The sequence below is a fragment of the Haliotis rubra genome, unplaced genomic scaffold (assembly GCF_003918875.1).
Source record: "Haliotis rubra isolate DU_JTF1 unplaced genomic scaffold, ASM391887v1 Scf420, whole genome shotgun sequence".
Taxonomy (NCBI): Eukaryota; Metazoa; Mollusca; class Gastropoda; order Lepetellida; family Haliotidae; genus Haliotis; species Haliotis rubra.
In genome coordinates this window covers 911,061-925,648 of record NW_025767103.1, presented here as the reverse complement: position 1 = coordinate 925,648, position 14,588 = coordinate 911,061, and the positions used below count along the sequence as shown (strand labels likewise).

General features: G+C 41.2%; 1 protein-coding gene across 1 annotated transcript; it reads left to right on the top strand.

Moving 5' to 3' along the window:
- Window positions 1-8,664: 8,664 nt before the first annotated feature.
- Window positions 8,665-14,126, top strand: LOC124288588 (nuclear envelope pore membrane protein POM 121-like). The gene is made up of 3 exons (XM_046725139.1): window positions 8,665-8,779; window positions 11,995-12,054; window positions 12,404-14,126. The coding sequence occupies exons 1-3, from the start codon at window positions 8,665-8,667 to the stop codon at window positions 13,936-13,938; spliced, it is 1,710 nt and encodes a 569-aa protein (XP_046581095.1). The 3' UTR covers window positions 13,939-14,126.
- The last annotated feature ends 462 nt before the right edge of the window (window positions 14,127-14,588 follow it).

Here is a 14,588-nt window from a genome sequence, read left to right as displayed (position 1 = left end):
ATTGTAGATTTGACTTGATAAATGGAATAGCAGCCAGTGTGCTTGTAACAGCATTAGTGTCCCAGCCATGACTCACTTGTCGGATACCTGAAGTGTTAATCTCCTCTCGACACTAATCGCACTGGTAATCCCTAATCCACTGTCAGTTAACGTTGAGGTTACTGCAGTCATTGTCCAAGATATAGATGGAAACTAAAGGCCTGGTCTATAAAATGAAATAACCATGAACTGTAGATTGTAAACATATGACTACTATTTTATTATTTGTGTCTCATGTCAAAGTATGTGTTCATTAAGAACATGACTAAAACCTAGGCTGCACATATTTGGCCAGGTCCCCTTCTTGTCAAGGCTTCATAGTATGGTTTTGATGAAGGTTTAGTTTCATGTTTCTCTCCGAGACTGTGAAGCAGATGACAATATTACGCCTCAACTTAAATATTGTTCCTGTTAAGGGCAATTGGAGGAGTCGCATTAATAAACTGTCCAGATCTTCATGCCTTCGTTGTAGTTATCTCTGTGTCACAGTGGATGTTTTACATAACTGCATGGCAGGTTTATACATTGCAATATATTTGTCATTATATTGAAGTATTGTGTTGATCAAATATTCCTGTTTTTGAATATATATGCTTTTTCTTTAATATTGACATATTTTGTGTGCATTTTTTTGTAATTTTAAGTAGAAAATTTGGAGATTTCTACTGTCTTGCCATTTAGTGTGTAAATCACTATGTACAAAAATATTTTGTTGCTTGTATCTGTGAGGGGGCGTGGTATACGTAAGGGGGCACAGGACGGGCATTTCCAAGGCCCTACAGTTTGCTGTGCAGAGTTAATTCCTGCACACAGCTGAAACCTTAGATTATTGGTTTGAAAAATAGTTTGGCTTTACTGTTTCTGGTTGTATGAACACCCCAGCTCTGTACAGGCCCATACACTGTCTGTGGCTGGGTGTATGTCCATAGTGTTTAGTACCCCACCTGGAGGCAAGGGGTGAACATGACCTTGACCCTTACTGACTGGTACACACATGTAACCATCATCACAAGTTCAAACATTACAATCACATGTTTGTGGGTGTGTGTTTGTGACTGCCAGCACAGTAGGTGGTAACCCGATGTGTGGACAGGGTCAGTTCTGACAAGTAACATCACACCTGACATCTTGATATTAGTACAGTTTGACAGACAACGTGCATTTCTTGTTTATATAAGATGGATGCCCAGTCAGATGGCAAGATTCTTTAAAGATTCACCATGAACAATATCATCAGCTGCAGTCTTACATCATTTACATATGTTTGTGATCAAAATACATAGGATATTAGAATTAAATATGGAAAATAGACTAGAAGCTGTTTGAAGTAAAGTCATTTCACTATCCTCTAATGGATTCAGGAGAGCATATTGTTTTCATGGGTGTTTTTCAATGTTAAATAACTGAAATAAAACCTCTTGTCACAAACTCACAAACAGAAAGATTTGTGATCAACCCAAATGTCTCTTTGTGGAAATACACCATTTTATGATCTCATACTTTCAAGCAAATGCCTTTTATACCTTTGTAGAAAGTCTTGAATATTACCGGTATGAGCTCATAAACAGGTGTAAATAACTGTAAAACAGATTACTTGTGTTTCCATGGTTTCAGAAGGTTGTATCATTCAACCCTATGGTACTAAAAAAGTCAAATATTGCCAGTTTTCTCTAAGTGCTATAGGTAGTAGTTAGACATATCAATTATAGGAATATGAAAGATTGGGTGGTCCTTTACCAGTCTATGAAAAAAGCCCCAAAAAACCCAGCCAGACATCAGGGCTGGTAACTTCAAATGTTACCAGCCCCAAATGGATTTAACCAGACCAGAAACCAAGATATGGTGAATTTACCGGTACTCAGGTGTATGGAACATCTAAAACATTTACCAGACCATCGGGCTGGCTAGCTGTAAATCTGTCAGAAATCTCGGGCGGTCGGATGGGCCTTATTTCATACACTGCCTTAACCTGTTTTAGTAGTATGTAATCACAGGCATTTGTAGTCAAGTTATTGTTAACTTTTTCTGGTCAGTTTATGTAAAATCAAAATGTAGACATTATTGAATGTAACTTTGCTGGACAAGTGTTGTAATTTTGAGAATCTTATAACGTGTTAAAATCTTATATTTATGCAAAGTGTACTTCCTGTTATTTTACTGCACAGTCAGCATTGTGTAACAAGTGTAAGTGTTGATGAGGCCTTAAGTAATAAATGTGGTTGTGTGTTATTATCATGATTAGGGACCGATCGTAATTTATGGCTAGGTGTGTGTGTGGGGTGTGTGATGATGATTTTTATGGAGAAGCATGTACAATCCCCCACCCACCCCTAAAACCTATGTACAAAGTAAGTGACCCTCCTGCATGTCATGTACAACATGAATGACCCCCCTCCCTAAGTACATTTATGACACCACCCTAGCTCCCCAGAACAAAATGGGTAACACATCCCACCCACCCCCAACCACCATCACCACCACCCCCTAGCCATGAATTATGAATGGTTCCTTATAACATTAATATGTACAATTATGCAGGTTCTGCTGTAGAATATGTTTATATCCACTGGTATTACATCTGTAAAAACATGTCTGCCATACAAGTAACAAGAGTAACAATGCTTCCCTAAAGTAACCAGTAACTATACACTGTTCCTTCTTATGGTGAGAGAGATGGTGGAGTAGCCTAGTGGTTAAAGTGTTTGCTCGTCACGCCGAAAACCCGGGTTCGAATCCCAACATGGGTACGATGTGTGAAGCCCATTTCTGGTGTCCCCCGCCATGATGTTGCTGGAATATTGCAAAAAGCGGCGTAAAACCATACTCGGTCAGTCAGTCAGTCCTTCTTATGGTGAGAGAGATGGTGGGGTAGCCTCGTGGTTAAAGCGTTTGCTTGTAATGTTGAAGACCCAGGTTTGACTCCCCACATGGGTACAATGTGTGAAGCCCATTTCTGGTGTCCCCCGCCTTGATGTTGCTAGAATATTGCAAAAAGCGGCATAAAACCAAACTCGGTCAGTCAGTCAGTCCTTCTTATGGTGAGAGAGATGGTGGGGTAGCCTCGTGGTTAAAGCATTTGCTTGTAATGTTGAAGACCCAGGTTTGACTCCCCACATGGGTGCACTGTGTGAAGCCCATTTCTGGTGTCCTTGACATGATATTGCTGGAATATTGCTAAAAGTGGCATAAAAACTCACTTACTCTCTCATATGGAAAGTGGGATGGCTAGCCGAGTGGTTAAATAGTCAGCCCTTGTCTGGTGTCCCCTACTGTGATGTAGCTAGAACATCAAAGTGGCGTTAAGTCATACTCTATCACTGTTATGATGAGAAATTTCAATTAATTAATTGCTGTATATTTTTAATCAAGTTTTGTGTATTTTTTTTCTGCTTGGTGTGTTTCATTTGTTAATTAATTATGTATTAACACTAATGCACAACAGTTTATAATGAATACTTCATACCTCTTTGTTTGTGACTCAAGTGTTGCTCAGTAACATGTTGAACTTTGTAGGTCTGTGCATGTTTCAGCTTGTTCCAAATACCGCACTATGTAATCATTATTACATCTCATTAATCTCATTAATGTTGCAAATCTACGTCAGATAGGCAGTATCATGACCTATATTTTATTATTATTAAGGAAAAAGATAAAAATGTCAGATGCAATATCTTTGATGTCACCGAATTGTGGAGCGTTCCTCATGCTAGAAATCAAAAGATTGTCTGCTCCAAACTTTATTGCATACGTTCAGTCACCATATGGCTGGGAAAGTGCTGAATATGGTGTTAAAAAAAAGGAATCTAAAACTGAAGTCCCACATGTAGCTTTATTATGAACTATGGTGTCGTACCACATTGTCGTACCACTTTGTCGGTCCACTGGTCTGTGTCACAGCCCCTGAACCACAATATTTTCCTTTCGGGTAGCTCTTGCTGCCATGCTAATTACATTGTGTATTATAGCCCTAACTGAAGCAAGTCTAGATTTACTCAGATTCCCACCTCACTGGGGCTCTTTTTCAATTTAAAAGGACTTATTGTTTCTATCAAAGACTAGGTGTTATTCTATCGGTACACTGACCCACTCTTGCCTGCAAGAGATAATTGTGAGGCAGTATCTCAGCTACACTCAAATGCTTCTTGATTACTTTTTTAATTTATTTTATCATTTTACAGCATTTCCATGTATTTTGTTGGTTATGGAAGAAGGTATATACCATAAGAAAGATTGTACAAGATACCTCTGACAGTTCTTGTGTTTGGGCTGTGCGTCATTTGCCGACATGGTCAATGCCGCAGGGCTTTAGTTTGTGATATAACTATCCATGTTCACACCACCTACAACCCAGACTCTGGATATGTGATACACATGCTTTAGTAGTGCATATAACATGATATAATAAATATCTTTCTAATAATCAATCTATGTGTGCTTGCCTTTTGTCAGTTTTGTATGTTACAGGAAATAGTATGGAATAATCTGTCAGTATTTGTGAGTATATTTGCCAGTATTGTTGTAGTAGCGATCCCATGAGTACCACATCTCAGGCAGCATGTGAGGAACATTACAAACAGCGAACATTGCACCACGACAGCTGAAAATCTTATATGAAAATATTGGAGTAGCTGTATGCTTTCTGTTGATCTTGACAGAGTCTCCAGGGTCAATTAAGTAGTCAAGTGGTTAAAGTGTTCAGTTGTTGCCCTGAAGGCCTGTGTTTCATTCCCCACCTGTTGCATATTTAAAGCATTGCTGAACTCAAGTACCAAGTACAAGAGGCAAGGAATGTCTAACATATCCTTTCAGAATCTCCTATTTATGAACGGGTTCAGAGATCTAGTTGGTAGTATCTCTTCCATATTCTCCTATTCATACACATTAATACAACAATATAGTTACGATTGCATATTCTATTGATAAACCTTGTGTACAGATATCTAGTGTCTGTTCCATAACCTCCTATTATTAAACATGTGTACAGAGATCGAGTATTCTCTTCCATACCCTCCTATTCATACACATGTGTACAGAGATCTAGCGTATCTAGCGTATCGTCCATACCATCCTATTCATACACATGTGTACAGAGGTCTAGTTTATCTTCCATACCCTCCTATTCATACACATGTGTACAGAGATCTAGTGTATCTTCCATACCCTCCTATTCATACACATGTGTACAGAGATCTAGTGTATCTTCCATACCCTCCTATTCATACACATGTGTACAGAGATCTAGCGTATCTTCCATACCCTCCTATTCATACACATGTCTACAGAGATCTAGTGTATCTTCCATACCCCCCTATTCATACACATGTGTACAGAGATCTAGCATATCTTCCATACCATCCTATTCATACACATGTGTACAGAGATATAGCGTATCTTCCATACCCTCCTATTCATACACATGTGTACAGAGATCTAGCGTATCTTCCATACCATCCTATTCATACACATGTGTACAGAGATCTAGTGTATCTTCCATACCATCCTATTCATACATATGTGTACAGAGATCTAGTGTATCTTCCATACCCTCCTATTCATACACATGTGTACAGAGATCTAGCGTATCTTCCATACCCTCCTATTCATACACATGTGTACAGAGATCTAGTGTATCTTCCATACCCTCCTATTCATACACATGTGTACAGAGATCTAGTGTATCTTCCATACCATCCTCTTATCTTCCATACCGTCCTCTTCATACACATGTGTACAGAGATCTAAGCACCCTCCTATTCATACACATGTGTACAGAGATCTAGCGTATCTTCCATACCCTCCTATTCATACACATGTGTACAGAGATCTAGCGTATCTTCCATACCATCCTATTCATACACATGTGTACAGAGATCTAGCATTATCTTCCATACCATCCTATTCATACACATGTACAGAGATCTAGCGTATCTTCCATACCCTCCTATTCATACACATATGTACAGAGATCTAGTGTATCTTCCATACCCTCCTATTCATACACATGTGTACAGAGATTTAGTGTATCTTCCATACCATCCTTTTTCATACACATGTGTACAGAGATCTAGTGTATCTTCCATACCGTCCTATTCATACACATGTACAGAGATCTAGCGTATCTTCCATACCATCCTATTCATACACATGTGAACAGAGATCTGTAGTGTATTCTTCATACCCTCCTATTCATACACATGTGTACAGAGATCTAGTGTATCTTCCATACCCTCCTATTCATACACACATGTGTACAGAGATCTAGCGTGTCTTCCATACCCTCCTCTTCATACACATGTGTACAGAGATCTAGTGTATCTTCCATACCCCCTATTCATACACATGTGTACAGAGATCTAGCATATCTTCCATACCATCCTATTCATACACATGTGTACAGAGATATAGCGTATCTTCCATACCCTCCTATTCATACACATGTGTACAGAGATCTAGCGTATCTTCCATACCGTCCTATTCATACACATGTGTACAGAGATTTACTGTATCTTCCATACCGTCCTTTTCATACACATGTGTACAGAGATCTAGTGTATCTTCCATACCGTCCTATTCATACACATGTGTACAGAGATCTAGCGTATCTTCCATACCATCCTATTCATACACATGTGAACAGAGATCTAGTGTATCTTCCATACCATCCCATTCATACATATGTGTACAGAGATCTAGTGTATCTTCCATACCATCCTATTCATACACATGTGTACAGAGATCTAGTTTATCTTCCATACCATCCTATTCATACACATGTGTACAGAGATCTAGCGTATCTTCCATACCGTCCTATTCATACACATGTGTACAGAGATCTAGTGTATCTTCCATACCCTCCTATTCATACACATGTGTACAGAGATCTAGCGTGTCTTCCATACCATCCTCTTCATACACATGTGTACAGAGATCTAGTGTATCTTCCATACCGTCCTATTCATACACATGTGTACAGAGATCTAGTGTATCTTCCATACTGTCCTCTTCATACACATGTGTACAGAGATCTAGCGTATCTTCCATACCCTCCTATTCATACACATGTGTACAGAGATCTAGCGTATCTTCCATACCCTCCTATTCATACACATGTGTACATAGATCTAGCGTATCTTCCATACCATCCTCTTCATACACATGTGTACAGAGATCTAGCGTATCTTCCATACCCTCCTATTCATACACATATGTACAGAGATCTAGTGTATCTTCCATACCCTCCTATTCATACACATGTGTACAGAGATTTAGTGTATCTTCCATACCATCCTATTCATACATATGTGTACAGAGATCTAGTGTATCTTCCATACCATCCTCTTCATACACATGTGTACAGAGATCTAGTTTATCTTCTATACCATCCTATTCATACACATGTGTACAGAGATCTAGCGTATCTTCCATACCCTCCTATTCATACACATGTGTACAGAGATCTAGCGTATCTTCCATACCCTCCTATTCATACACATGTGTACAGAGATCTAGCGTATCTTCCATACCATCCTCTTCATACACATTCATAGCGTATCTTCCATACCCTCCTATTCATACACATATGTGTACAGAGATCTAGCGTATCTTCCATACCATCCTCCATACACATGTGTACAGAGATCTAGCAGAGATCTAGCGTATCTTCCATACCATCCTATTCATACACATGTGTACAGAGATCTAGCATATCTTCCATACCCACCTATTCATATTGGGGCGGTTGGGTAGCCAAGTGGGTAGAGCGTTGGCTCGTCACGCCGAAAACCCGGGTTCGATTCCCCACATGGGTACAATGTTTGAAGCCCATTTCTGGTGTCCCCCACCGTGATGTTGCTGGATTATTGCAAAAAGCGGCGCAAAACCAAACTCGCTCGCCTATTCATACACATGTGTACAGAGATCTAGTGTATCTTCCATACCATCCTAGTCATACACATATGCACAGAGATCTAGCGTATCTTCTATACCGTCCTCTTCATACAGATGTTGTGGGGTAGCCTAATGGTTAAAGCGTTGGCTTGTCACGCCGAAAACCCGGGTTCGAATCCCCACATGGGTACAATGTGTGAAGCCCATTTCTGGTGTCCCCCTCCGTGATGTTGCTGGAATATTGCTAAAAGCGGCGTAAAACCAAACTCAGTCAGTCAGTCAGTCAGTCCATACCATCCTATTCATACAGATGCAGTAATATAGTCGCATTCACACATACCCCTAGTCGGAAACATGTGAAATAGACCCTATAGTCATAACACTACTATCCGTTTCAGTACACGTTTGGATATGTTTTTTATTCTTAAGACGTTTTAGACCTAATACCTGCTCCTTCAGTAATCCGATGAAGGCGCAAGATTTGGCTGTGTGTGAAACGTCGTATAAAGAATAGAAGAAGTTGTTATCCATAAAACGTGTCATGTATTCATGTTCGTCCAACAAAATGCCTTTCAAAACTTTATCCATCTGAGATGTTGATGACTACTCAATGGGCTATGACTATCTTTTACCGATATTCACAATATCGCACAATGTACCCATGTGTGGCGTGAAGAGTGGAAGCTTCAACCACTGACTGGTGACTCAGAACAAACATTTACCTGTCATTTCCCTGTGATGTGGACAGCATCAACGACCACTGCATCCCCGACAGCTGCATCATCAACTGCTGCAGGCAGTGGCCAGACTGCCACGGTCAGTGCCCGCGGGGCACGATGCGATGGTGGCACCTGTATAGGGCATGATGTGTGTTAGCTCCACTGTATCTTATAACGGCTGTATTATCATGTAGGGAATACGTAGGGCAGACAACTCCCTTGGCAATGGCTATTATGCATTGTGTGCTGTAGCGACAATAAGCTTATTATTCCATCTGCGGATTCGACCAAGTCCATTACAAACTAAAAGAAAAGTTTTGATTTGATTTCACTGTACTGAGTGGAGAGAATGAATAACAAAAAAGGTAACAATAAATAAACCTGCATCTAACAGGGTGATTGTTTTGAGTAGTATATTTTTAGTTACGGTAGCAGTGGTAGTAGCGGTGGTACCCGTGAAGATCCGGGTTAGAATCTTGTCGTAAGAGGCGACTTACGGGATCGGGTGGAATGTGGGTGCCGCGCGTTAAACAGCAAAACATAAAACAAACAAAACACACAAACAAACCAAAACAAACCCAAGTAGCGGTAGTAGTAATGGCAGCAGTAGCATCAGTATTGTTAGGTAGTAGTGATGGGTTTAGCAGCAGCGGTAGTAGTACGTGAAACAGTAACACTAAAAGTAGTAACTGTTAGTGTAAAAGTCGCAGTAGCCGCAGTAAAAGTAATAGCATCAGTAGTAGTATTAGTAGTAGTAGTAGTGGTAGTAGAAGACGTAATAGTAGTAGTAGTAGAAGACGTAATAGTAGCAGTAGTAGTAGTAGTAGTGGTAGTAGAAGACGTAATAGTAGCAGTAGTAGTAGTAGTAGTAGTAGTAGTGGTAGTAGTAGACGTAATAGTAGTAGTAGTAGTGGTAGTAGTAGTAGTAGTAGTAGTAGACGTAATAGTAGTAGCAGTAGTAGTAGTAGAAGACGTAATAGTAGTAGTAGTAGTAGTAGTAGAGTAGAGACGTAATAGTAGTAGTGATGTAGTAGTAGTAGTAGAGTGAGTAGATAGACGTAAGTAGTAGTAGTAGTGTAGTAGTAGTAGAAGACGTAATAGTAGCAGTAGTAGTAGTGGTAGTAGAGACGTAATAGTAGTAGTGGTAGTAGTGAGTAGTAGTAGTAGACGTAGTAGTAGTAGTAGTAGTGGTAGTAGTAGTAATAGTAGCAGTAGTAGTAGTAGTAGTAGAGTAATAGTAGTGGTAGTAGTAGTAGTAGTAGAGAGTAGTAGTAGTAGTAGTAGTGGTAGTGTAGTAGTAGTAGACGTAATAATGCTGCAGTAGTAGTAGTAGTAGTAGAAGACGCAATAGTAGCAGTAGTAGTAGTAGTAGTAGAAGACGTAATAGTAGCAGTAGTAGTAGTAGTAGTAGAAGACGTAATAGTAGTAGTAGTAGTAGTAGAGACGTAATAGTAGCAGTAGTAGTAGTAGTAGTAGAAGACGTAATAGTAGCAGTAGTAGTAGTAGTAGTAGTAGAAGACGTAATAGTAGCAGTAGCAGTAGTAGTAGTGGTAGTAGAAGACGTAATAGTATCAGTAGTAGTGGTGTCTGCCTGTAGGTGAAATAGTAACAACAGTAGAGGACTAGCAGTTGGTTGGTTGGTTGGTTGGTTGCAGCAATATTCTAGCTATATGGCGACGGTCTGTAAATGATCGTGTCTGGACCAGACAATCCAGTGATCAATAGCAATGAGGATACGATGACATGTGTGAACCAAGTCAGCGAGCCTGACCATCCGATCCCGTTAGTCGCCGCATGTGACAAACGTGGGCTGCTGAAGACCAATTCTAACCCGGATCTTCACGGGTCTCCAGCAGTTCGTGGTGAATCAGTAGTAGCCGTAGAAGCTCTACCTATGGGCTAAATACGGTAATACACTATAGGTTAGATACAGTAATGAACAATCCCCGTGGATAGTTTTTTAAACGATTTTGCAACATTATGTTAATTATGTCAATTACAGCATTATGTTGCACATGATTCCCCTACTGGCGATGCTGTAGATGACATGATCCCAACCAGCACGTTACTGGTCATCTGAACATCACAAAAGTTTTCTCCCTCTCAAATTCAATCTCAGGAAAAACTGCAATTATCGAAAAAGACCCTGCTAAAATCATTTTATTCATCACACCAGCAAAACAATTGTCACACAAATATATTTGTTAGTTTTTTTTCTTGAACAACTCCATATGAAGTTGTAAGAAATTAACTGTTACAGTTTATAAGAGAAAATATGTTCCAAAGTAGTTTATCAATGACTAAATGATAAGGTCTAACATCCATCTAATGTCAACCGAGAGAAGAACTTTATAAAAAGCTATTTAAATAGCAAAACAATAGCTAAGTCATAGTTGTCTAGTGGCGAATACGAGATGTCCATGCAACATTCGGCTATGCCATTCTACAAACTTATCCCATTTAACTTCGGTAAACTATTACCTCAATATAAAATCTTATACTGTTGAACTGTTAAAAATTTCGTATGCGTTTACACAGTCTAGACATATAGGGCTGTCAAAACATCCTTTGATTAATGGATTCAAATACACGCATCAACTGCGATGCCAAAGCTGAACGAAACAAATCAAATCTGTGACATCTATATCTCAATTAGGTTCGATCACAAAGGCGTCCTTCAAGCCACTACACAAAGCAATGGCTGACTTGGATGATGTCATCTATCCTGCTGTCGAATGATGCACGCTTACAAGACGGGGGCTGTAAGATGTGCTAACAGGTGACTAACGGACACCGGTCAGCGATTGACCATCGATCACTTCTGACTTGACTCGACAAAGGACCCCTTCACTCGCGGGGGTATATAACGCAGGGGGAACTCATGGTCGACACATCACTACTGGTAAGTTCAGTTCTACTCGTCTGCTCCTTCATTCAACTCTCAGAGTAAGAGTGTTGGCAACGCAGCCATTCTAGAGTGAGTGAGTTAGTTATGTTTTAAGCCGCTTTTAGCAACATTCCAGCTATATCACGGCGGTCTGTTAAAAGCTGCTTAAAACATAACTCACTCACTCTAGAATCGCTTCATCTTAAATATACTGCCTGTTAAATCTATTGTGTGTACTGGTATAATTCAGGATGTTCTGAAGTTGTACTTTATCACATGCAAATGTTGCTCAGTTTCTACAGTTGTACTGTTTTTGATATTCTTAAGTTGTGCTTTATGGCATGCAAATGTTGCTCAGTTTCTACAGTTGTACTGTTTTTTTTTACAGATATTCTTAAGTTGTGCTTTATGGCATGCAAATGTTGCTCAGTTTCTACAGTTGTACTGTTTTTGGTTTTACAGTTGCCATGATGAAGTTTCTATGTGTTGGAGTGCTGGCTGCCGTTCTCGTCCTCGCTACGGGTAAGTCAGCACAAGACTCTTCCATACTTTACCTTTGACAAGTAATCAGGTTGTGTATGTCCTGTGATAACAAGTTGAACATTGGATGGTTCTCGTGGCTTTAAAAGTATATCAACATCGACGTGTCAGAGACTACAACAATGTATGGATTTAACGTCTAGATTTACGCACAGTTCGTTCATTACACGTGGAACGGGGATATATTCAGGAAGCACTACTTGCCCCATCACAAAAGTATGATTTCGGATCTGCATATCTTCTTAATTCATAAGTTAGTTTCCAGGCACGGAGTTTCTACCTAGGCTCCTGTATCAAATACCCATGTATCAAACGTTTTCATTTATTTTAGGCCAACCTCAGCCAGGAACTGGTTCTGGCCAGCCTACTGATCCAGGTCATGCTCCGAGCGGACAAGCGACAGGTAGTGAACCCAACCCCACTGCGTCCGGACCCCTGGCAAAGGCTGTTAAAGCAATGACTGCAATGTCAGCGACTACCAATATAGGAATGGGAGGACAAGCATCTCCGTCGACATCCGAAATGGGGGGAAACGCGCCTACCAGTGGTATGGGTGGAATTATGTCCGATATGTTGAACCCAATGGCTGGTATGTCCAATTCTATGTCAAACTCAATGGCTGGTATGTCCAACTCCATGACCAGCGGTATGTCCAACCCCATGGCCACTATGTCCAACCCAATGGCTGGTATGTCCAGCTCCATGACCGGCGGTATGTCCAACCCAATGGCCACTATGTCCAACCCAATGGACAACTTTATGGCTGGTATGTCCAACCCAATGGCTGGTATGTCCAACCCAATGGCCGGTATGTCCAACCCAATGGCTGGTATGTCTAACTCCATGACTAGCGGTATGTCCAACCCAATGGCTGGTATGTCCAACTCCGTGAGTAGCGGTATGTCCAACCCAATGACCGGTATGTTCAACCAAATGGCCAGCGTTTCCAACTCCATGACCGGCGGTATGTCCAAACCAACTGGCGGTATGTCCAACTCCGTGAGTAGCGGTATGTCCAACCCAATGACTGGTATGTTCAACCCAATGACCGGTATGTTCAACCAAATGGCCAGCGTTTCCAACTCCATGACCGGCGGTATGTCCAAAACAACTGGCGGTATGTCCAACTCCGTGAGTAGCGGTATGTCCAACCCCATGTCCGGTATGTCCAACCCTATGACAGGTATGTCCAACCCCATGTCCGGTATGTCCAACCCCATGTCCGGTATGTCCAACCCTATGTCCGGTATGTCCAACCCTATGTCCGGTATGTCCAATCCAATGGGCCCCATGATGCCAGGAGGTATGTCTGGTAACACTGGTGCTATGTCTGGACCTCTGGACGCCATCGCCGCCATGACAGGCCAAAACATTGCCAGCAAGTTTGCTTTCGGTAAAGGCAAACTTCCACATCCAGCAGGACCATCCATGACTGCAGCCCCCGGATCATCCACCAAGGCTAATAAGAGCCCGATGGCTGCATTACTCCCCTTACTGCTCCGCGGAGGTATGTCACCCGAGACAAAGAAGATGATGATGATGATGACAATGATGTCCAGCCTGGGCGGCAGCGGTTCCAGTGGCTCCAAGCCAAACCCAATGATGAGCATGATGCCTCTCTTGATGGCAACGGGCGGCGGAGAGGGCATGAACCCCCTGATGCTGATGGCCCTGTCCCAAGGAGGAGGGTCATCCTCCATGATGATGCCGATGATGATGGCGATGATGTCCGGTGGTGAGATGAACATGAGCACCATGCTCCCTTATATGATGATGCAGATGCAAAGCCAAGGTCACGCCAAGGGCGGCGCCTGGGGAGGTCAAAAGTCATCTACCCCTATGATGGGAATGAACAGAGTTGTTTAAAAACGTTCACCTCTTGATGGTTTAGACGTGTGGAGATTAGACGATTCGGTCTATTGTCTTACACTTATCGATTGCTCACTGTGTGCCAATACATGTTTGTGTGAAGTAGGACCTGCAAAACGACTATGAGACAATGATGAAGGAATACAAATCTAGCATGTTTACGTTATTTTGTACCAACTTTATCAACATCGAGATGTGCATGCCACTGTGTGGTTTTACACATAATTGTTTGTATATTTGTTAACAAGTTAATAAATGTATCTTTCACCAAAATTCTGTAGTTCAGTTCTTTGAGTTTCTGAAGAAAGTGACCGAATGATAGCAGCGTATGTCCATTTGGCTACCACTGCCTCTACTACTCCTACTGTCACTGTAGTGATACTGCTACTACTACTACTACTTCACAGGCCACAGGGGTATCTGGAACAGGGCTCACTACCATGTAAAGTCTCACGTACTCACTCACTCACTCACCCATTCACTTACTTACCCATTCACTCACTCACCCATTCACTCACTCGCTCACTCACTCAACCACCCACACACCCACCCACCCAACCACGCATGCATTCACTCACTCAGTCAAGTTTAATTACGAATATTCTACATTCTGATAACATATATTCTCCCAAAAAAGAAACGCATCA